Genomic DNA, 23,714 nt, shown 5'->3' on the forward strand with positions numbered 1-23,714 from the left:
CCATAATTGATTGAATGAATAAATGAATAAGTGATTCTCCAGCAGCAGTATTCAGAGGATACTGCCTTCAGGGAAATGGCATCTCTGCCTCGGTATGAGCTGGGGGCTGGGAGGGGTGTCAAAGGAGCTAGATGGGGAGAGGGCCTGGAAACTGTTAGCGCCTTCCCTGCCCATCCGATCCTGGGTGCCCATCCGATCCTGGGTGCCCATCCGATCCTGGGTGCCCATCCGATCCTGGGTGCCTGTAACTTGGCCCGCCCACCTCTCCTCCTCTGCCGGCTCTTGCCACAGTTCCCGGCCCTCAGCAGCACTGGTCCGGCTCTCACTCGTCTGGGGGTCTCACACACTGAGCCCTCCCCCTGCAACTCTTCTTGCTCTATTTCACATGGCTGGCTCCTCCTCATCCTTCAGGTCAAGTTGAAATGCTGCATCTTTAGAGGACACTTTCTCTGAGTAGGTCTTCCTGTGATGAGCTTTTCATCCAGGTCATTTCCTTCATCCTAGCTCACTCAGAAATGCATTTATGTATTTATCATCTATGTCCCTAGATGGGTTAGAAGCTTTTGACCACCATAGCAGAAAACCCAACTCCACAGGCTTAAACAACAAGGGAAGTTGTCTAGGGGAAGGACTGGTTTTGAGGTGGGGCAATTCAGTGGTGTTCTCAAGGACCTCAGTTTTCCCCATCTCGCTGCACTGCCCCCTTGATGTTATCTCCGTCCTCAGGTGAGCAGGATGGGTACAGCAATTCCAGGCCTCACAGTAGGACTTCCTGTCATACCAACAGGGTTTTCTCCTCCTGATGTGTCCCACTTAACTACTGCTGTGTAACAAGTTGTCACAGAACTTGTCAGTTTAAAATGACATTTTAACTGGAGAGGCTTCGCTGGGTTCTGGCAGAAGGTCTCTCATGAGGTTATTGTCAAGCTATTGACCAAGGCTGAAGTCCCCTGAAAGGCTTAACTGCAGCTGGAGGATCCGCACCCAGGTTGATTCGTGTGGCTGTTGGCAGGAGGCTTTGAGGCCTCCATAGGTGGGCCTCTCCATAAGGCTGTTTCCTAAGGCAGTGCTTGCTGTCTTCCTCCAGAGTGAGACAGCAACTGAGTCAGAAGCTGCAGTGTCTTTTAAGACCTAATCTCAGACATGGCACACCACCACTGCCACTGTATTCTATCATTACTCAGCCCAGCCTTGGTCCTACATGACAAGGGACGACACAGGGTGTGAACACTAGGGGGCGGGAGACGCTGGGAGGTCACCTTAGAGGCTGGCTCCCACCTGGTATTTTTCTTTCAAAGTGAGTGAGGGGAAAAAAAAAAAAAATGAGGGAGGGTTTTCTTTGCATCTGCTGGCAGATACCTAAACCTACCTAAACCAATCACTCGTGAGGCGGGTGGGACCAGCGGTTGATTACAATCCTGATGCACCCCTGGGCTTAGGAGCCACCTCTGCTGAAGTACATAGTGGGATTCAAGAGGAAGACTGCCGCCTGCACAAAATCAGGACTCTGGAATGAGGAAGGGGCAGTGGGAATGGATGTTGAGAGGGCTCCTGCGTCTCTGATGCTCACTGCTAGACTGTCAACTCCAAGAGAACAGAGACCCATGTCTTTTCTTCCTCCTTGCATCCCTGGCATAGAGCTCCTTGCCTAATATAGAGTAGATGTAACCATTTTTGTTAAATGAATGAATGAAAGAAAAAATGGAAGACCTCCAGAAGAAGTCTGGGACTGGTTACCAGGTAGGGCTGGATATCCGCAGGCCACCGGGTCCTCAAGTTCTTCTTAGAACTCAGGAGGACACCTGCTCCCAACCCCACTGCCAGCCCTAAGGACAGACGGGACTGGCAGAATTATTCTCACTTTATTTCTGGAGAAATTTGATCGATGCAGTAACACTGATTCCAGGCGAGGGCAGGGGGCACGGGTACCCCTAAAGCAACCAATATCCTGTGGCCCAAGGTGCCCCCCATCCCCAGACCTCAGTTACAGTTCCCCCTCAGTTACAGTTAAATAGAGGGAGGAAGCTCTCCCCAGGGAGTCTTGGGAGGGTCTGCCTCCTGCACCCACCCCCTCCACGCTGAGGGGTCTGAGCACAGCTATTTACAGTATTCACATCCACTGTACCCCACCAAACCAAGGCAAATACTACAGGTGGCTCTTCCCCACGGGAGGAAGCCAGAGAGGCTGTGAGTGTATGTGTGTGTATGGGGGGTGTCCGCGCGTGTGAGCACACGAATGCACTGAGGGGCAGGGTCTGGCTCCAGCCAAAGAGACATCAGTCTATAAGGTGCAGATTAAAAATAACAGAGAGGACCCAACCCCCAGGGGCCCAGGCCACTTCCGGCTTTGTTCTGTCTCCTCTTCCAGACACGCTGGTAGATGATGCAGAGGAGCCCTCATAGCTGTGCCTGGATCCGAGGCAACCCCTTAAAGGACTTCTGGGGAAAAAAGCAGGAGGGAAAACAGTCAGGGCAAATCAGGCTCCAAGCCCAGAATGAAGCGCAGGGGGTGAGGGGGTGGGGTCTTCTCGGTAGAGCTCCAGAGGGCCTCTGATGGATCTGGGAGAAGAAAGGGCTGGGCGGAAGAGGCTGGGGAAGGCTGCTGGGAGCTAGAGCTGCGGGTCCGGGAGAAAGGGATCCCTACCTGTGACCTGAGGGGGCTGCACCACAGCTTTCTTGAGAAAGGCTTCTGCCTCTGCGAAGGGCAGGAGAGCCTCTGGCGTCCGGCCCAGACTCTTGTCCCCGGAGGGTCCCTTAGAGGAGAAGCCGTTCTCCTGGTGCGCTGGCAGAGGCTGCAGCCCATTCACCAGGGACCCAGACGACTCCTTGTTTGGCAGGCTGTGGATGCAGAGGCCAATGCTCAGGCCACTCCCATCGCGGGACAGCCCGGGCGCCCTATGGTTTCCAGCCTGACCCTGCCTCCCTGCTCCTGGGTCCTGCGCTTGGGAGCTGGTACCTCCACTGAGGCTCCTGGGGGGCCAGCTCCTCCTTCTGCAGCCCGGCAGGCCGAGCCTCCACAGCTTTCGCAGGGTCTATCCCTGGGAAGGAATGGCCATCAGTTAGGGGTCGGGGAGAGGATCGAAGGCTGGGGCTGGGGCTGGAGAGAAGGGGAACAGGCCTTTACCTGGGCTGGAATTGTTGGCCGTCGCCTCCTTTCTGTCCTGCTTCTGCTTTGAAGAGGAAGAGCAGTCAGGCTCCAGGGGATCCCTGGCCCCACCCGACTGCACGCCGCTGAATTCTTCTCTCCCCTCCGCCCAGATCCTGGACAGCCTCGCTCCTCCACCCTGGATCCCTTCCTTCCTCACCGGACCTCCACTCCCAACACCACTCTTGGGGACATCCTGACCTTGGTTTCAGCAGCTTCTGACTTCCGAGTCCTCTTCATAATCTCCTCCAAGCGCTGTTGGGAAAGAAGCCCCTCTCCGGTTAGGCCCAAGCCCGGCCCTAATCCTCGACCTCCCACCAGCTAGCCCTGGTCCTGGAGTCTCGGGGGCCCTTCTAGCTCACACCAGTTCTTTCCAGGCCAGGAAGCTGATCTCCCCCCAACTCCGTCTCGACCGAACCCTCTGCAACCCAAGGCAGCGCCCCCTCCCAGCCCCACTAGCCCCTCTAAAGAAGTGCGGCCCGAGCCGGGAGAGCTGGCCCCGCTCACGACTCGGCCAGCCGCTCGCAATACCTTTCTACGCTCTTGCCGCTCCTGCTCCTCCCGCTGGAAGTGCTTTTCCCGCTCCAGACGCTGCCGCTCTGCTTCTTCTCGGGACCGAGCTTCGGCCTCCTCTTTCTGCCAAAGACCCCCAGGAGCTTTAGGCGGCCGGCCTCCGGCGGTCTCTTCCAGCCGGCCCCGACCCGCCACCAGGAGGCGCCCGCGCCCCGGCCCTCGGGGGCACCTGCTTCTGCAGCCGCTCCTGCTCCTCCTGCTCGGCCTGCGCCTTCTCCCGAGCCTCCTGCTCCTCGCGTCTCCGGGCCTCGGCTTCCCGCTCCGCCCGGGCCTCGGCCTCCCGAGCCAGCTGCTCCTCTCGCATTCGCCTGGGGAACACAGGAGACTCAGGCTTACGCCCGGCTTCTTCTCCAGCCCCTGTAAAGGCCTCCTCGGTCCCCGAGGGCGTGCTCACTTGTCTCTTTCGGCCTGCAGCCTCCGCTCCTGTTCCTCGCGCTCCCGCTGCTCCCGGGCCTGGCGCCGCTTCTCAGCCAGGAGCCGAGTGGCCTCTTCTCGGTCCGTGGTGCCAGCCATGGGTTTGCTAGGGGTCACCGGGGGAGCAGGGGCTGGGGGTGAGGTCAGGACAGCTGTCTCTGGAGCGGGATCGGGACCAGGAGTCAGCATGCACCGACCAGCACAGGCCCCTCCATCACCTCCCCTCTCCCCCACCCCCATACCCCTGTGCTTGCTGGACCTTAGGGCAACCCCGGCGGCCCACCCACCCTGCTTCTGCCAGCGACTCAGAGCACTGAGGTCCTGGTCTCTTCCCAACATCCATTCCCCCAGGCGTCTCTGGCAGCCCGCACCTCTGACCACCTCCCACTCACAGGCAAAGCTGGCTTCTCTGCCCTGCCCACCTTTTGGCCTCTTCTCTCCCTGCCCACTGGCAGGGATCTCTGTGGGCTGCTCTTTCGGGGGCTGGGCTGGGGTGGGTGAGGGCACAGGCGAGGGGGCCGGTGAGGCTGGGGCTGCAGGCTCCCTCTCATCACTGGCCTTGCCCTTGCTCTGGGTCTTGTCCTCGGGCCCCGCCACACTGGGGCTCTCCTTTGCCTCCTCCTTCCTCCGGACTCGCCCCTTGGGTGATGCAGTGGTGCCTCGGGGGGATGGTGGTTTTGGGGGCAGAGCATGACCTGGCCCTGGGCTGAGGCAGGGGGAGGCAGGCCTGTGCGAGGTTGTGGAGGGAGAGGATGGCCGGCCCTTGGATTTGGGACTGAGAGGAAAAAGAAGAGTTAGACCTCAAGGGCACAGAGTGTCCACACACACACACACACACACACACTTTGAGCATGTCACTTCGCTAGGGAAGTGTCCTCCCAGGTTTGGTCAGCACCCCCCTTATATGCTCTCACACAAACATAATTTAGTGTAGATATCCCAGTTTGTAATTACATGTTCATTTGTGATTCTTTGACTCCTGTTTGTTTCCCCAAGAGCCAGTAAGATTACTAAGAGCAAGAATGAGGCCTGGTTTGGCTCAGGGAAGTGTGCTGGGCACCCCGAACACAGTACCTGACAAGACCATTCATTCGTCCAGCACGTGTTTCTTGAGTGCTTACCAGGCACTGGTTCTAGATGCAAGGGTTACTTCAGTGATCAAAACACTCCAAAAATTTAAAAAATCCTGCTCTCAAGGAGCTTTCTTTCTAGAGGTGGGTTGTTGTTTAGTCGCTAAGTCGTTTGGGACTCTTGGGACCCCATGGACTGTAGCCCACTAGGGCTACAGATTGTTCCTCTAGAGCAACACATATTTATGAATGAATGGCCGGCTAGCTGGCCTGGCCGTAGCAGGCCCTGCCCCATTGTTGGGCCCACCTGTGCTCCACGTTGCTAGCGGAGAGGCGCGGGCGCAGAGAAGCAGGCAGCGACTGGCGCTTCTTGAGGCTGCGCTCCCGGGCCAGGGCACTCTTCTCCTTCTCGTTTTCCCGCTCCTTGTCCTTCTTCTCCTTTTTCTGCACCTGGGGAGGAGGGTTAAGGAGAGCAGGGAGAGGGGAAGCAGAGGTCAGAGGCGCCCGAGCTCCCCAGCACAGGAGCCGGGTCCCCACCTGCGCCGCCAGCCACTCACCGGCGAGGCCTCGGGCCGGAGGCGGGCCGGGGCGGGGCTGCCCCCGGCGCTGGCCTTGCGGCGATCCCCGCGCTCCCCGGCGGGGGCGCAGCGGTGCCCGCTTCGGGGGGCACTGCACGGCGTCAGCGGGCTGGCGGAGGCTGAGCGCGGGCACAGGGGCACGACTGCGGAGGGATGACTGCGGTCGGGGCGCGGTCCACTGGCGTGGCTGGCCCCTGCCCCGCCCCTCGAGGGGGCTCTCCCTGGGCCGCGGCCCCTACCCTGGTCCCGGCCGTTTCGGGGCAGTGTGACTGCACTGCGACTCCGTGCCAGGAAGGAGAGGGTAGGCGTCATCAGACGGTCCACGATGCTGCTCTCCCACGGACTTAGCTGCAGGCTGCGATCTAGGGGGAGAATGCCGGGAGAAGCAGGTTACTGCAGGGCTAGAGTGGGCAAGCAGAGGCATCTGGAGATGGCCAGGTACCATCCCCAGGCAGAGCCCAAGGAGTCTCAGACTCTCCCCCTATCATGGGGGTTACACTTGTCCGCCCTTGGGTCTGACCCCCACTGCAGACCCAGGCAACAAGACACTTCCCATGCAGGGCTAGAGAGGTCCCTCCTACCTCTCTCCCCAGGTGAAGGGGCACTGAACTATGATTATAGAGAGGAGACAGCCAAGGTTGGTGGGGTACCCAGTTGCCAACTTCTATGTCCCATTGTAGGGCTCTGCTCCTCCTGCCCTCAGAGTGCTGGCCTAGGGAGGCATCACCCGCAACCGCCCCCCTTCACCCCCCACGGGATTTGGGACAGTGAGGGCCCTTGTGCTTCTCTGACTGAGAAGAGGCCCAGCTTTTGTGTATCCCATGCCAGGGAGAGGCTGCTAGGGGGCCTGGCTGCCCTGGGCCACCCTGCTCTGTCCCCTCAGCTGCTGGGTTATTTTTAAGCTTCAGTCAGGTGGGGTTGGTAACAGCAGCTGATTTCGTTGCTGGGCAACAGAGCAACCAAATAAAAGCTGGAGAAACTTATAAATAACTCCTACCATGGCCCCTTCACATGTGACATCAGGGCATGGTGGGAACGCAGGGGCTGCGCTACCCTGGTTGGCCACAAGTTTGGATCCAGCCAAGGCCATGGCTGGGGCTCTGAAGGCAGAGAGGGCAGGGTTGCGTGGGCCCTCCAGGGTGGAGGCAGAATAAGAGGGCTCCTGCACACACAGCACCCAGGCTCGTCGGGTACTCCCGGGCAAGGCCACCTGCCTGAGGCTGGCCTAGGCCAGCTGGCTGTGGTTGGAGATGAGGCTGCCGGCTCATTCCCACCCTCCACCCCCACTCTCATCCCCACCTGCTCTCGAGACTCTAGCCAGGCTCTGCCTGCTGGGTCACTGCCCTCTGTTCTCCTCCCCTGTGGGAAGCACCTCTGTTCTCAGGACCCAGATCCAAATGCCGGCTCCCCCGAGGGGTGCACAACCCCAAGCGGGGTCGAGTGGGGATGGAGACCTGGGGTGTGTGAGGGCTCCTGGGACCTGAGGTTTTTGCTGAGCTCTGGAAGAGGCTACAAGGAGGGGACTACAAGGAGCTCTGGAGGAAGGAGGGCTGGGCCTTCTCTTACTTCTACTGGGGGAGTTCCAGAGCGTGGCAGAGGACTTTGAGAGCCGCTTGTTGATTATAGAGTCCACGTGTTTGGGCAGGTTTACTGCCGACACGGAGCACCTGCTCCCACCTGGAGGGGAAAAGACACGGCATTAGGGCCGGGCCGGACGGGAGCCAGGGGGGCACTGAGGCCTTCCATGCAGGATGCTCCGCGGGCAGGGTGGGAGAGGGAGGAGTGGGCAGGCTAGGAAGGGGGGAGGAGGCAGACTTGGCTCTGGAGGGGATGGGGGGGGTGGGTAGGTGACCAGAGACAACCTGGATTGGGGGAGCCGACGGAAAAGGAACAGAGGAAGGAGATGGAATAAAACTGGAGACACTATAGGCTTCCTGGCCAGGAAGTCATTCCCTAGGGCTGGGCGCTGCAAGCCCTCCCCCACAACCACCAGCACTGGCACTCGCTGACACTGCCCAGCCTGGCTGGGCTACAACACCCATGGTCCTGCAGCAAATACAGATGCTCCTGAACAGAAGGACCCACAGTCAAAGGCGCTCACACAGATTCACATAGTCATAGGGACACACAAAGACAAAGACATGCACGCACGGGCATATAGAGTGACAGGTACTTCTGCATGCACACGATAGTGCACACATGCACAGACAGAAACAAACACAGCCGCAGAAACAGGCCCAGATCCAGATGCAGACAGGCACAACACATCACAGCAACTTAATCGTATCTGCAGCACTTGCTGGGTGCTTACCACGTACCGGGCACTGTGCTGGGCACCACACACATGTTACCACACTTGATCCTCCCAAACATCTACCTACAACCTCGGAGGCAAGTAGTACTGTTATCCCCATTTTACAGATAAAGAAAGTGAGAGAGCAGGAAGTCAGAGGTCACAGCACAAAGGCCAGGGCTGGGAATCCAGACCCAATTCTGTCTGACTTGGGAATCCACAGCGAGGTACACAAGGCCACTCACACATCAAGGCAAACACGCACTAAGACTCGCAGCACACAGACCCATGAACACATACACCAAAAGACGCACGAGGAACACCGAATCTTGCCGTTACCTAAAGACACCCAAACACAGCAGCACATACATGCCAGCAAAATGTCAGACCGAAATGCATGATGGCCCTACATAAAGAAAACTCAGAGACAAAAATCTACCTTCCACGACAGGGACATCAGGGTGATAGTTTTCTTTAAATATCCAGTGTCTGCAGGGTATTAAAGTGCTCTTTTCTGTATCAATCAACTAATAGTAATTGACAAGAGCAAAGAAGGCTAATCTAAAAAGAGCAAACCGAATGAAGAGCACCCACCTCTGACTCAATAGTGGAAGTCCTGGGACAGGACTTGGTTCTACAGACTTGGGTTTACAGATCATTCCAGAAGACACAAGGCACACAAAGCGAGGCATACCTGCTGCGGGGAGCTGCCAGCTCCGTGCACGGAAGCTGCTCCCTTCCCCCACTTCTCAGGCCCCGGCCTCCCCTCCCACCCTGCAACCCCTCCGGCCCACTCACTGGTCTTACGTCCTGGGGAGCCGTGGTGCAGGGCCCCTGCCCAGGACCAGCGCTGCTGCCGGATTTCAGCCCACGTCTTCTTCACTGACCGCTGGATGGCTGCCTCATAGCGCTCCTGGTGGGGCGGGGGCCGGGGTGGGGGGAGAGGTCTGGGCTCAGAAGCTTTCCTCCTACCTGGGAGAAAGGCTCTCTCCCGGGACAAGGCCTCCCCCACCCCTAGAAGGTTTCCCTGACTCATGGCGGGTAACCAAGGCTACTGAGCCCTCGCTGTGACTAAAGACAGTTTGCAACAGATCCCTTTCAACTTGTTCTTGGGGAGCTTTTCATTGTTCTTGACTCATTTCCTGAGCCTATGAGCTGTTTCTTTGAGGACCGGGTGGGACTCTCCCTGCCTGGGTCTCCCAGGGGGGCCGCTGGCTCTGAGGGTTCTGACCCTGGAGGTGGGTTTGCGTTCAGCCTGAGGACTGGACCACAGCCAGGCCACCTTTCCCTTCATTTCTTCATAGTGCTCAAGCCAGGCTTCTCCTCACTAGGAGTTCACTTGGCGCACTCACACAGACACATCTCTGCACACCCACACACACCCATCTGGGGCACGCACACATACATGTAATGACAACACACGGCTACAGGCGCCTATTCTGGCACGTACGGAACCAAACACGCCTGCACAGATGCTGAGATGTGGGACCCACGGGACCCGAATGCACGTGTGAACACAGGGCTGTGTGTTCACACTGAGCCCACATGCAGATGTGTGCACATAGAGCCACGCGTGCCCGGCCAGAACCCAGCACAAACGCACCTTGTTCTTCTCCAGCTTCTGCCGCTGCCGCTCCTCCAGAGCTGCCCGGCGCTGCTCGGCTTTGAGCCGCTGTTCCTCCAGCCGCCGCCGGCGCTCCTGGAGCTGCTTCTCCCGCAGTGCCTTGGCCTTCTCCTCCTTCTCCAGCCACACTGCCTTCTTGGCAGCTGCAGGGGGTTGGGGAAGGAGCCCCGAGGGTGTGAACATCTGGTAGCACCTGGGCCCCCAAGTGTCTGCTCTGAGTGGCCTTGCCTGTTCTTCCGGCCCGGGGTGGGTCTTCCCCACTGCCTGCCTACTGGGGAGATGCCTGTGTTCTGAGACTACCCCCACTCAAGTTGAAGGGCATGCTGAAGGTGGGCTGGGGCCTCAGAATGAGGGCTTCCCGGGCAGGAGGCCTATTTCCCCTCCACCAGCGTCGTGGTCTCTGGGCACCCGAGAAGAAGTGAGCTCTTTAGGGCCAGGTCCCTGTCTAACTTCGGGGCCTGCTGACATATTGTGATTAAGAGCATGGGGTGAGATGAGGCTTCTGGGTCTGAGTCTCAGCTACTCCACCTAGCTGCGTGGCTTAGGCAAAGGACTGCCTCTTTCCGAGCCTCTGTCTCCCCATCCTCAAAATGGGTACAGGGTTAAGTGAGATAAGCGAACTGCTCTTAGCACAGTGTACACAACAGAGATTCCCAAAGGGTTAGTGCTACTAACAGGATGTCCATGGGGGTGAGGCTGAAGGGGAGCTGTCACACACTTACCCAGGTACTTGGCCCGCTCTTCCCGCCGTTCCTTTGCCAGCTTGTGTCTCTCTCCTGCCTTCTTTACATCTTAACAAAAGGAATAAGAAGAGACTTAGGTCAAGAGGTTCCTCTCAAAGGGGAGTCAGCCTCAGGGCCCTGCCCCCAGGCTGCATGCCCACGCCTTTTCCATCTCCTCCGGAGCCCAGGAGACTCCCTCTGGGGTCTTCACCCAGGGCTGGGACTGGGCCCGGGATGAGGGACATCACTCATACCTTGCTTGGTGGGAGGGCTGTCAGAGGCGGGTGCTGCTGGCGGGGATGGCTGGCTGCTCCTTCGAGGAGGCCTGGCATCCCGTGGGCCCGTGGCTGGTGGGGTGGGTCCCCTGGTCTTCACTTCAGAGGAAGGGGACTCTTCTTGCTGGGGGGCTGGCCTGGGCCCTACCAGCTCCGAGGGGCTCTCTGGTTCCAGTGGAAGCTGCTTGGGGCTAGTGGTGTTCTTCATGGCGGGAGGCGTGTCTGGGGGAGTGTCGGGCACCAGGGTTGACGTCGGTGGTGGCGGCGGCGGTGGGGAGGGGTCACCTTCTGGGGAGGGTCTTGGCTCTGGAGGGGTCCTGGCTGCCATAGCTGGAAGTAAAACACAAGACAGGAGAGAAAGTGAGACAGAACATTTGTTACCATCAGTTCAACATGTAGCTCCTTCCCTTGTCCAGTTGATATTCATTTATTCGTATGTGTTTATCAAGTTCCTTCTATGTGCCAGGCCCTGTTCCAGACACTAATGATGTAATAGTGAGAAAATGGCCACAGTCCTTGCCTCTGTGGAGCCCACACTCTGGCAGGGCAGACAGACAGACAGCGAGGCAATTACGGTAGAGAATAAGTACTATGTCTGGAGTAACAAAGCAGAGATGGCTAACCTATACTGAGGGGGCTTCCTGCAGAAGTTAGAGCTAAGCTGAGGTCTAGGATGAGCTGGAGTTAGCAAACCAAGGCAGAGAGGGTTCTGGCAAAGAGAAGAGCATTTGCAAAGGGGCAGAGGGAGCCGGGTGTATCGGTAAAACTGAGAAGTTGGGGGTAATTAGTGGACCAAATGGTAAAGGTTGGTTTCCACGTCTGCCTCCCTCACCTTTCTGCTTTCCCTTGGGCTCACAGGACCCATCCCAATGCCCAGTGCTCAGGAGGTGCCTGGGACCAGCCGGAAGGAAAGACATACGCATGGGCACAGTGGGATGCCCAGGTGGGATCCCCAACAGGGTAGGCAATTGGCTACATCCATTTCGTCATTTGTTTTCTTTCCCAACCACCCACAGATTTCTTCTTGTTAGACATTAATATTTCAGGGTGTCTGTAAAAGACACCGAAGTGCCAAGTAAGGAAGCCACATGATTTGATGTATACATGTCCATGCACACACATGTGAGCAACTGAAAAATGGGCTTAGGGGTCAGCCGGCTGAGGGCCCAATTCTGACTTCACCACTCCAAGACAGGAAGAGAGGGCCTTGGTAACTTAGGGCAAGCCACTCAACCTCTCTAAGCCTCAGCTTTCATATCTGTAAAATGGGGACTATAAAAGCCCAAGCTGGTAGGGATGTCAGTGAAGTGCCTGGAATAATTCACGTGCCAGGACACAACACTTCCCTCTCTCTTTCTGTTTGTCTTATGAAGCTGCCAAAGAGCAGCCTCTGCACGTTGAGCCCTGGTGCCATCGACTGCTGCTGTCTAAGGAACTTGAGGGGACAGACGAGGAACACACCCGCTGCCTGGGCTTAGGGATCAGGACCACAGCCCATGGAAAGGTCAATCGAAAGAAGCATTTTTTGCTCTCACCAGGTGCCTCCATCACACAGGGCCTTCTGCTCTAGGAACAGTGGTCCACTCAGGAGGTGATACATTCCCCCTCCCTGTGGGTGACAATGTGTGAACAGGGAGAGGACACTCCTAAGGAGCTGACTTTGGAACTCCGGGGACCCTTTTCAGGGAGACGGGTGTCCAGTGGGCTCTGACGAAGGCAGGCTATTTAACTATCTGGCCTCCCCACTGACTGTGTGACCTTGGACTTGGCCTCCCCGCTGACTGTGTGACCTTGGACTAGTTACAGGCCCTCTTTGTGCCCTAGCTCCTCTTCTGTGAAATGCAGACAGTAGGCCTGTGATGAGCATTAGTAACAACAATAACCACTAACATGTATATATTTCTTGAGAGCTTCCTATGGAGAGAGTATTTTACACACACTAGTTTGAATCCTTATGACAATACTTCTAAAGGAGGCAAGGTAAATATTTCTTTGAGATAGAGGTGGAGAGTGAAGCGAAAAGAAAGTAAGTGAAGTCTGAGGCCACTCAGCTGGGAAGTGAAGGAGTCGGGACCTGAGCCCAGCGTCGGTCCCCGGTGCCCTTGCTCTAACCCCCACACCCTCCGGCCTCTGCACAAGGCGGGGTGAGGCAACACATGTTACACAATGACACCATCTGAGACTCACACTATTTTCCCCTCATTCCTGCCCTTCTAGATTCCTGGGTTCCAGGCAAAAGAGCCCCAGCCAAGGTCCTGTCTCCCCAGTTGTCCCTCCCACTCTGCCAGCCCCTCCCCACATCAGCTCCAAAAGACCGCCCGGCCACTGCTAGTCCACTTCCCAGCCACCTGAAAACCCCTCCCCAGTCCCGGTGGGCAAGAAAGCTAGTGGCCGCCTTTTAGTGAATGCTTCCTACATGCCGAGAGCTGAGCCGGGCCCTTGGTAGCCCCATCCTGCATCTCCATATGAACTCTGAGAGAGAGAGAGTCTTACCCTCGTTGAACAGAAGAGACCATCAGAGCTTACCCCACTAAATGATTCATTCAGGGTCATAGAACTAGTACGTGGCAGAGGCAGAATTCGAACCCAGGACTACCTGGGGCCAAAGGGCCTAGGTACGTAAGCACAAAGCTCGAAGGCTGAGGGTGAGGCTTGTTTATTGCCATTCTCCTGGCACCTGTGCCCGCTACAGGTGTTGCAAGGAAAACTGGTAGGGAGGTGTTTGTCTGCACCGAGGCGGATCACACCCACCAGGCAAGACAGTGAGTCTCTCCAGCTAGCTTCTGACTAGACCTGCCACGTGACGGGGAGTCTGGGAGGAAGTGCAGGGATGAGGCCTGGAAGGGCCTGCATCTGGCGCTCAGGTGCGGCGGGGCACAAGGTGTCCGGCTTCAGTCAGGCAGGTCTGAGCTCCGGTTTTCTCAAGGTGGGGCCTATGGTGTTGGGACCTATGGTGAGTAGGCACATCACCTCTGGTGATGCTGAGCCTGGCAGGGGCTCAGCAAACAGCACCCCCGGAAGAATTGGCCTACTTCTCCCCATCTCTGCCACAAGAGCCCCCTGGGGCAGGCCTTCACCCCACTGCTCCACGCCACTGCTCCTCTCAAGGTCTCCAGTGGCACCCACACTGCCGAGTCGGCAGCCACTTCCTGGGCCTCACCCCACTGGCCTCTCAGCCACAAGACACGGGTGAGCCCTGGGTGCTCGTCCTTCAGTTGGCCCCGAAGACAACACACTCGCCCGGTTTTCCTTCCCCTGGCTGGCTGTGACTTCTCGGGCTTGCCAGTCCCTCGTAAACTCCCGAACCTTTTAGCACCGGAGCGCCCCAGGGCCCAGTGAAGACCTCGACTCTCATCAGTCGACACATACTCCCTTGATGACCTCATCCAGACTCATGGCTTTAAATACCACCGCTCTGCTGATGACAACCAAATTTGTATCTCCAGCCCAGACCTCTCCCTTGAGTACTGGTTTCGCTCATGCAACTCCCCACCTGACACCCCTGGGTGTCTTCTTGAGGCCCCAAATTTAACATCCCAAACTCAGCTCCTGATCTTTCCTTGCCAGACCCTGCTCCTCCAGTTTTCCCTATCTCAGTCAATGGCAACCCAGTCCTTCCAGTTTCTCAGGCCCAAAATCTTCAGAGCCATTTTAGGATCTTTTCTTGTCTCACACCTCACATCTAATGCCTCAGTAAATCTTTTTGGCTCCACATGCCCAGTATATTCTGAATCCAGTCACTTCTAGCTCCATTTCTGTCATCTTGGTCCATTTCTATCATCTTCTATCATCTCACATGAAAGACTCCCCGCTGCCATCCTTTGTTCCCCTTGGGTCTTTTCTCACCAAAGCAGCAGAATGATTCTGTTCAAGAATCAGTTGGGGGAGGGGGGTTTTGGATGGGGCGGCAGGGGACACATGTATACCCATGGCTGATTCATGTCAGTGTATGGCAAAAACCACCACAATATTGTAATTAGCCTCCAATTAAAATAAATAAATAAAAATTTTAAAAAAGAGTCAGATTGAGAGTTCCCTGGTGGCCTAGTAGTTGGAATTCCAGGCTTTGACTGCCATGGCCCGGGTTCAGTTCCTGGTTGGAGAGCTGACAAGATCCTCCAAAGACGCCCCACACTTCAAGGGAGGAAAACCAAAGGCAAACGATGGCCTTCAAGGCCCTTCAGGCTCCGTGCTCTGCGGCCCATTACCTCTGGGCCTCCTCTCCTCCCCATCTCCCCCTGCTCTGTCTCTTCCGGGCCACTGTTCCTTGTTTGTGCCAGGCACGCTCCTGCCTCGGGGCTCTGCGCTCACTGTTTCCTCTGCCAGAATTCTCTGCCCCCAGATCCTGCATGTCTTACTCCCTCACCTCCTTCAGGTGACCTGACCTGACCGTCACTTACCTGACCGTCACTTCTCGGCCAAGCCTTCCCTGTCCCCTCTAAAACTACAAACTGTAGGGGAAGTGTCCCTCCCCTTTCCAACTGAATTCTTTTTTTTCAAAAATTTTCTCCCCCCGACATGCAACTCCCTACCTGACACCCCTGGATGTCTTACTGATGCCTCAAATTTAACATCCCAAACTGAACTCCTGATCTTTCTCTCCAAATCCCTGCTCCTCCTCCAGTTTTCCCTATCTCAGTCAACCGCAACCCAGCCATTCCCGTTTCCATATATATATATATGTATATATCATATATTTTTAAATTTTATTTTATATATATTTTATTTGGCTGCATCAGGTCTTCGCTGTGGCATGTAGGATCTTGTTCTCCGACCAGGGATCAAACCCTGACCCCCTGCATTGAGAGCGCAGAGTCTCAGCTACTGGACCACCAGGAAGTCCTTCAATCGTTATTCTTTTTTGTTCCAACTCTGTTATTCTCGGTAAGCATTAGCACCACTTTAACACTGTCTCCCACCCCCAGAAGGTAATCTCCATGAAGGCACACATATTCGTTTATATTTTGTTTAGCTGTTCTGTCTCTAACAGCAACAGAGCTTGGCACGGAGTTGGCTCCCCAGCTATTTGTTGAATGAATATATCAATGAACGCCTCCCTGGCAGATACCATCAGCACCTCTCTTCCCTGGATGACTGCAAACTTCCGTCATCATCCTACCCGCACCCTTTCCAGCTCTGCTCTTTACTGAGCAGCCAAAGTAATTGTTTTCAAATGCAAATCTGGTCATGGTTCTCTTCCCCACGTGAGGCTCTCCAATAACTTCTCATCGTTCTGAAGAGAAACCAAGATTCTTGAGCCCAGGATGCAAGTCCAACACAGTCTGAAGTCCCTGCCTCCCTCTCCCACACCTCTTGAGGCCCCCTCTCTGCTCCCTACTTGCTGTCTATACTCCAGCCACACTGACCTTTTAATTCTGGTAGCCTTGACACTCCCTCTGCCCCAGGGCCTTTGCACAAGCTCTTCCCCCTCTTTTCTTACTTAACTTTCATTCATCCTTCGGATCTTTGCTGAGGCATCATTTCCTTGGGGAAGCTTTCCTGGGCCTCTCTGAACAGGATAAATTCCTTCATTATATGAAGTCATGGCTTCATGCCTCTTGTTTGGAGCACTGTGACTGTTACAATTTTAAACTTCCTTGTTTGGTTTTTTTGTTATTGTCCTCCCCCTAAGGGCTGGGTTGCATCTGCTCTGCTTGCCACTGTAGCTTGCCACAGCAGCTACCACAGTGCCCAGTACGTGGAGACAGTCGCGAAATGCTGCTATATAAGAATAAATCGCTGTACTAGGAAGCCACCGTCGCATAAGCACACGCACAGAGAAGGAGATTTTCACCCTAATAGTGAGCAGATCCGTGTGGCCATGTATTGCAAAGGGATAAACACTTGAAGGGAGGCAATACAATTCCATCTCAATTTGGGCAGCTTCCTGGACTAAGGTACTCAGGGAGAAGTTAATAAAAGTAATAATGAGTGTGTATTCCAGCAATTCAACAGGAAAAACCTCTCAGGAGGCAAATGGTACATTTGGAACTCTTCTTCTGACCTGGCGGACTACGGACCCTGAATACAAATACTTTTCTGAGAATTATGCCAACCCTGATGAAATGTCATCAGGACTGTGTTATTCGGAACAAGTTATGTTAAGCCAAATGAATTCCTTGGTTAATTATCTAGGCATGGTTAAATCAATATCTGATTATGCCCATTTTCAATCATCAAATACGATCCTTCAGCCACCTCACTTTATTTTGGTCTGTGTCAAATTGTGAGGTTTTATTTTGCGATATTGATATTGACCAGAAGTATTTGTTAAGAACTAGATAAGCGACAGATAGTTTGCATTCATTTCTTGGCACAAAGAGTGTTGGCAAGGCAAAGGTGCAGGAGCTGGTTGCAGGATCAGTCAGTCTAGTTTTCTCCAAAAACCCAAGAGGGACTGCAGAGAGATCAGGCCAAGTCTCTCGGAGGGCCGGTCACATGTCTCAGGGTGCTTACTCCCTATCCCCACCATCTGGGTGCTGGCAGTCCTTGCCTCTCATCCCTCCCTCCTCCCACCCCAACAACTGCTCCTGGGCCAAAACTCCTCTCACAATACCCATAACTCAGTCTGCCCTTTTAGTCTGCCTGCTGTCCCTGTGAGGGCTAGTGGAGAGAATCCTTTTTGCAGCCTAGAGCCTTATACAGGATCTGCCTGGGCAGAGAAGGAATTCTGTGTCTGCTTAATGAACACATGCATGGTTGGATGGATGGATGGAGGAATAGATGGATGGATGGATGGATGGATAAAACAGTAAAACCCCTAGCTGTTCCAACATCTAGCCTCTCTAACCCTAAATGTCTCTACCATATCAGAGTTCTGTGTGTGCCCAGCCAGCTCCTAAGTCCAGGAAGGGAAACAAAACTAATTTGCTGAAGCCCTACAGTAAACCAGGCACTCACCCTTATCTCCTCAAGTTCTTATTATAGCCCCCAAGGGAAAGTGCTATGGAAGGCCCGTTCCCCAGGTAAGAACACTTACTCAGACAGGTTAAGTGACTGCTCACGTCAGTGTCAGAAGTAGGACTGGGCCCAAGGCTGTCTGATGACAAAACCCTTATGTCACACTGTTCCTGGTGGGTGTCACATAACCCCTCCCCAAGGCTCCTGCCTATTCCCCGAAGAAGGAAGTGATTCAGTGGGTTTCCCCCCTGAAGATGAAGGGTGCAGGTGGGGCAGGCAGGCACTGAGCTCAGAGGGCAGGAATGCAGGGAAGGTAGGCTCCTGCCCAGGCTGGCCACCAGGAGTCAAGAACTGGGGCACCTGAGCAGGGGTGGGGGCGAATGGCCCTCATCCAGGAGGCAGAGCAAGGGTGTGCCCAGGGGAGGGGGTGCCCAGACAGCAGAGGTCAGCACCTCAAGCCAGAGCCCTTCTGGCTCCCGCAGCAGCTCCTTAGGTGGCCGCACTAGAGCAGACAAATGAAGACAGGGAGGCTGCCGGAGGGGCAAAGACACACACTCACACAGACAGAGAATACACATTGCAGAGAGACAGCGGGAGACACCAGACAGTGTGGACAGGTCCACACAATGGGAGACTAGACACGTTCCTTTCTCTCTCTCTCTCCTGTTTCATATGGAAAACAGACCTACTGCTGGGATTCAGAAACCTACACACACACACACACGCACACACACACGGAGTCAAGCACCCCCTTTGAGACACAAATGAAACTTCAGAGATGCGTACAGCACTCAGATAGCGTGTCATCTGCTCACTTCGGCCCTGCCCCTCTAAGCACTCCTACCTGGGCCCAGGGAAAGCCCAGTTAACAGTAGCAACAGCTAATGCTGCGTCAGGTAAATCCCTTAACACTTCAGTCCTTTTTACCCTCACCACCATCCTACGGGGTTGATATTATTACCCTATTTGACAAATGAGGGAATAGATTCAGAGAGATTAAGTCACACAGCTGGTGAGTAGCAAAGCTGGGTTTGGAACTCGAATCAGGCTGAAAGTCTGTACCTTCACTCTGTGACCCAAAGGGGGCGGCCTCCTGGGTTTCCTCTCCTAGAGAGAGCAGGGGGCTGGGAGGATGGGGGTGGGCAGGAAGGACAAACCCTAGGAGACATCTGATGGTGAGGCTGGGACAGAGGGGACCCTTAGGGGGCAGCACCACTCCTGGCCGGGACAGAGCTGAGCCAGCTCTGAGAGGGAGGGAACCAGCAGCGGGGCAACTTGCACCAGCACTCCTCAGACCCTGGGCCACAGGCCCTTCGCTGCCTCTGTGGGTGATAAGGCTGGGATCCCGTCGGAGACTGCAGATCTGAGGAGCTCTCTGGCCCGGTTGGCGGCCATTGTTCCCAGCCTCCAATCAGGAGCACCCACTTCCTGTTATTTTAGGCGGCAGGAAATGACCCCATCCCGCAGCCCGGCCCTCCCTCAGCCCCAGCAGGGCTGCCCACGCTGGGGCCTAGGAGCTGAGGGCAGAGGCCCGGCCTTAAGCCAAGGCCTGAGGATGGCCCGCTGGCTGAACTGTCACCACTGCCTGAGTCCAGGGCCTCCTTCTGGTCTGATTTGCTCAGATTCCAACCTGGCAGGATGGATAGGGGATGCAGGGCCCTGCTGTTCTACTTCTGCCTCCCAGAGAAAAGATTACAGGGTTCCTAAGACCACGATGCCCAGAGAAGACCAGTCACTGCAAGGAAAGTGAAGTCGGACTCTATCACCAGCTGGCTTGGCCATGATTAATTCAGCATAGAGGTTTGGTGTACCGGCTTCACAGTTGGATGGACCTGGGTTCAAATCCTTCCTCTGCCAGCACCTAGCTGTGTGACTTGAAGCAAGTTACTTCCTTCTCTGAGCCTCATCTATAAAATGAGGATATGGGACTTCCCTGGTGGTCCGGTGGTTAAGACTTGGTGCTTCCACTGCAGGGGGTCTGGGGGTACAGGTTCAATTCCTGTTTGGGGAACTGAGATCCAACATGCCGCATAGTGCAGCCAAAAATAAAAAAGAAAATTTGAAAAAATAAATAAAATGAGGATAATACTAGTCCATACCGGATAGTTTTGAGAATCAAATGAGACAATGCACTGGACATGCTAAGCACTATGCCTGGCACACAGAAGGTCCTTGATAAATAAGAGTAGGAGATCAGTAGGATCACCAGGGGGTCTATTTCCTCTTGTCATTGGTAAGGAGCAGGAAATGGCAACCCACTCCAGTATTCCTACCTGGAAAATTCCATGGACAGGGAGCCTGGCAGGCTACAGCCCTTGGGGTCACAAAGAGTCAGACACGACTGAGCGACTGAGCACGCATGCACCAGGTTCTCTAGTGGCCGCCACCCTCTCTGCTTCCCTTGTGGGGGAAAAGCTGCAGCTGAGAGGTGATGGAGGAGACACTGAAGGCTGTGCCCCGGAGTGCCAGGCAGAGCTGCCACCGCCAACAAAGCTGCATTATCTGAGCCTGGCTTGCTGGCTGCTTCACTGGCCCCAAGGCCCAGTGGGGACCCAAGGACATGGTTCCCAGCTGCTTGTGGCCAAACTCCCAACCTTGGTCAGGCCTGAGAACTGCCCTGATGGCTCTCAAGTGCCGCCACCCCAGGCTGGGCCCTGCTTTCAGCTCCTTCCCCACTCCCTCAGCTCTGCCACCAGCTGATGCCCATCCCTGGAGGAGGGGGAGTGAACTGGCCTGGTGCCCCTTCTTCCTTATTTGCATATGCGTGACTGCACATTAGGGGCTCATTAAGGCCTCATTACTGGGCCCACCCGCCCCAGGAGGGACAGAAGCTATCAGTGGGAGCTGCCAGCCAGGCTGGCTGCTATATGTGAAGAGGTGCAGAGGCGGCCCATCTTTTTCTCATTAGTTCAGGTCCACCTCAAACACCTCCTCTGTGAAGTCTTCCACAAGCAGATTCCACCAACCACTGCATCACCGGGAGTTCCCGGAGGGTGGTGACTGGGATTCACTTCCCTGTCCTGTCATCTGTACAGCCAGGACTGAGCTGGCACACAGCAGGCATCAATATAGGTGCGCTGGATGCCTGCACCCACCCCCCGGGTCTCTCTCCTATTTCCAAATGCCCCACTTCAAGTATGGGGCCCTCTGTTCCCGATACACCCTGTCTCATGTCTGTCTAGAACTCATCTCCACCTTGCTCTCTGGCCTACATTTACCTCTTGAAGTTATAATTAATCCCATCTCCTCCTCAGGCCTCCAAAGGAATTAAAAATAACAACAAAAATGAATAGCGTTTACTGAGCATTAACTATTTGCCAGGGCCTCTCCTAAATGTCTTATGTATTTCTCTAATTTAATGATCCCAATGTCTCTATGAGATCATTTCCAGAATTATTATCCTTTTACAGATGGGAAAATTTAAGACTTCAGCAACTTACATAAGTCATACAGTAGTAAGTTATGAAAGGGAGACTTAAACTGATTCCAGAGTCTATACTCTCAAGCAAACTAAATCCCGACTCCTGTCCCTACTTTCCCCGTATTTCGTACCTCCCTGCTGGCACCACTTCCGATGAGCATAACCACAGTGATGGTAATAACACTGTATTGCAGGCATCCATGTGCCAGCTTCCTTTAGGTACATCGTCTCTAACCTCTAACGTTAACCCCACAAGGCTGATAGCACTACCTCCATTTTCCGGGGGTATGAACTCTGTCTGGAGAGGGTAGGTCACTTGCTACAGGCCACACCTGTCCCCTACTCCATGCTGCCTCCTGTTAATGCTCAGTGTGCAAAGGGAGCTCAGAGAGGGCAGGGAGCACATCATATGTATTCAGTGTCTCAGACCCATGCCTAAGACTTTCACAGGGCACAGGAAGTGGGCATCACCTTTACTCCCTGAAGGCTCCTGACTCACAGGGCCCTTGTCACCTTTAACTGAAACTGGTACAGACCAGCCACCATCCTGACCCCAGTTCTCATGTAACTCCATCTAGGTCGTCCCTGTGTGTAGAAGCCTTCCCAATCCAGGACTTGGTGTGCAGGACCCAGTCAGGTTCCCCCAGCACAGCCAAGCATCCCACCCATGCCCTCATAGTCAATCCAGATATCCCATTCAAGTGCCCTGCTTATAAACCAGCCACTCACTCCAGCCCTCATCTCTGGCCCAGTAATCACCACCACTCAGGCCCTGATGTACACACTGGTGCCAGAGACCCTCAGCTGCAGAGGGCCAGGAAGCGGATGGAATGGACACAGGAGAGCCCTCCCTGGGTGTCCCCTCTCAGGCTCAGCAGAGCCAAGACAGACTGAAGTGCCATTGTTCCGGTGCAGCCTACAGACCTCCTGAACCACACGGGTCTACTGGCCTCCCCCTGCATCCTCCAGCTCCCACACCCACAGGGTCCCCTCCAAACACCCATGAGGGCATGGGGTGGAGCCCACCCACAACCAAGCGGCTCCACCTTGTCCTGGGCGCTCTGCACCCACAGACATGGTTTCATCCTGGGCCCACGCCCCAGGGGGCAGGGAGGTGACGGGGATTAGGCTCTAGGACTCTATGGAGGTGTGGGGTTGGGGCCACCTCCCCCCCTGAGTCAGTGAAGAGAGCTTGGGTCCTCAGTAATCATGCTCCTCCCTCCCTTTCCAGGAAGAAAGAGAAAGAGAAATCCCTCCCTCCAACCCCAGGCCCAACCAGAAACCTGTCCCCACCCCCTCATCAGCTGCTCCCAGATCCGAATGGGATTTGCAGAAGTCCTGGGCACTGTGGTGGTTGGTGGAGTGAGGGGGGAGAGAGCTTTGATGGTCAGGGGCCTGAAGAGAGAAAGAGGGAGGGAGGGAGGGAGGGAGGGAGGGAGGGAGGGAGGGAGTGTGTGTGTGTGTGTGTGTGTGTGTGTGTGTGTGTGTGTGTGTGTGTGTGTGTGTGTGTGTGTGTGTGTGTGTGTAAGGGTGGGGGGTTGGTATCAGAAGCCTCAGGCTGAGGAATGATGTGGCAGGTCCCTGGAGTGCCGGCCTCGAGCCTTCACCCCATTCTCTGGGAAACACTCAGGCCCTGAGACATATTCTGTCCCCCTTCTCCCCAGATCGGACTGGGTGGGCTCCAGAGTAGGCCAGGCTGCAGGGGAATCGGCCCACTCCCCAGCTCCCGCCCTCTGCCCAAACAATGCTGCCTCCCCCTCCCCCTGCCTTTATCCGGCGGGTTACTTGGCAGCCGCCGCTAAGAGACCGCCCCCTCCCCTCCCTCCCCTCCTGGCCGGCGGGCAGCAGCTACAGGCCCTTTGCGCGGCAGCTGGAGGGATGGGGTGGGGGCGAGGTCTGGGCCAGGGCCTGGGCGTGGGGAGGCGGGGGGCGCCAGGGCCTAGGCTTCGGTATGCAAGGCTTCAGGCCTGAGAATCTGAACCCCCGACACACACGTCCAGGCTGAGGTCACATGTGCCCACCAGGAATGGGAGGGGGACAGACGCCCCAGCTCAGTAGATGAGGCCTGGGGTGGATCGGGGAGGACGGTAGGGGCCGGGCAGCCGAGGTGGCACTGGGTTGGGGCGGAGGGGTCACCATCAACTCTACATTGGGGCCCCCGGGGATCCCGACGCCCAGGACGTCCCGGCGCCCGGGGTGGGGGAGGGGCAGCTGTCAGAAGATGCGCCGGTGGCCCAGAGCCGCCGACGCCGCTGCAGCCTTTATTTTTAAACTTCCAAGTGGTCAGAGGGCGCGGCGGGGGAGGGGTCCCCGCCGCGCGGGCCGGCTTCATCCTCGCCCTTTCCGAGGCCCCCCATCCCCTTCTCTCATCTCGCCTCTGGCATACCTGGGGCTGCGCCCGTACACGGCTCCGAACGTGAGCCGCTCTCCATAGCTGCGGCGTCACTGGGGGTGGGAGGGTGTCTTGGGGGTCTCAGCGGCGACGGCGGCGGCGGCCAGCGGCCAGGATAGGGGTCCCGCGGCGCATCACGCCCGGCCCGGCCCGGCGGGCAACGATTCGAAGGCTGGGGGAGCTCTGGCGAAGGTCGAGGCTGGCTCGGCTGGTAGCCTACGGGCTCGCAGTAGCCGGCCGCCCAGTGTCTGTCGGCTCCGGCCTCGATCCTTCTGCCTGCCCGGCGCCGGCCCAGTCGCGGCCACTG

The 23,714-nt window shown here is 56.0% G+C and overlaps 1 protein-coding gene across 6 annotated transcripts; it reads right to left on the reverse strand.

Moving 5' to 3' along the window:
* Positions 1-1,843: 1,843 nt before the first annotated feature.
* MAP7D1 (MAP7 domain containing 1) lies at positions 1,844-23,713 on the reverse strand. 6 transcript variants are annotated; one of them, XM_010803815.4, is made up of 18 exons: positions 23,402-23,713; positions 10,674-11,024; positions 10,420-10,488; positions 9,677-9,840; positions 8,872-8,986; positions 7,347-7,457; positions 6,020-6,142; positions 5,760-5,923; positions 5,510-5,652; positions 4,555-4,907; positions 4,113-4,290; positions 3,888-4,026; positions 3,677-3,781; positions 3,347-3,400; positions 3,125-3,167; positions 2,957-3,038; positions 2,645-2,838; positions 1,844-2,439 (listed from the first exon to the last, which is right to left on the reverse strand). In XM_010803815.4, exons 1-18 carry the CDS (start codon positions 23,445-23,447, stop codon positions 2,429-2,431), a joined length of 2,445 nt encoding a protein of 814 aa, XP_010802117.2. In that variant the 5' UTR covers positions 23,448-23,713; the 3' UTR covers positions 1,844-2,428. The 6 variants fall into 6 exon arrangements, with proteins under 6 accessions (XP_010802117.2, XP_010802113.2, XP_010802111.2 ...); XM_010803811.4 differs by having other exon boundaries at positions 3,125-3,170; XM_010803809.4 differs by having other exon boundaries at positions 5,760-6,142.
* Between the last annotated feature and the right edge of the window lies 1 nt (position 23,714).

Source organism: Bos taurus, chromosome 3, assembly GCF_002263795.3.
Source record: "Bos taurus isolate L1 Dominette 01449 registration number 42190680 breed Hereford chromosome 3, ARS-UCD2.0, whole genome shotgun sequence".
Classification (NCBI taxonomy): domain Eukaryota; kingdom Metazoa; phylum Chordata; class Mammalia; order Artiodactyla; family Bovidae; genus Bos; species Bos taurus.

Bases quoted from the DNA above. Each gene is read 5' to 3' on its own strand.
- MAP7D1 (XM_010803810.4), bottom strand. From the start codon at position 23,447: ATGGAGAGCGGCTCACGTTCGGAGCCGTGTACGGGCGCAGCCCCAG. The intron at 11,025-23,401 runs GTATGCCAGAGG...TTTTACTTCCAG, and splicing joins GTGTACGGGCGCAGCCCCAG to CTATGGCAGCCAGGACCCCT. The intron at 9,841-10,419 runs GTAAGTGTGTGA...AACCCCCTGCAG, and splicing joins AGAGCGGGCCAAGTACCTGG to CTGCCAAGAAGGCAGTGTGG.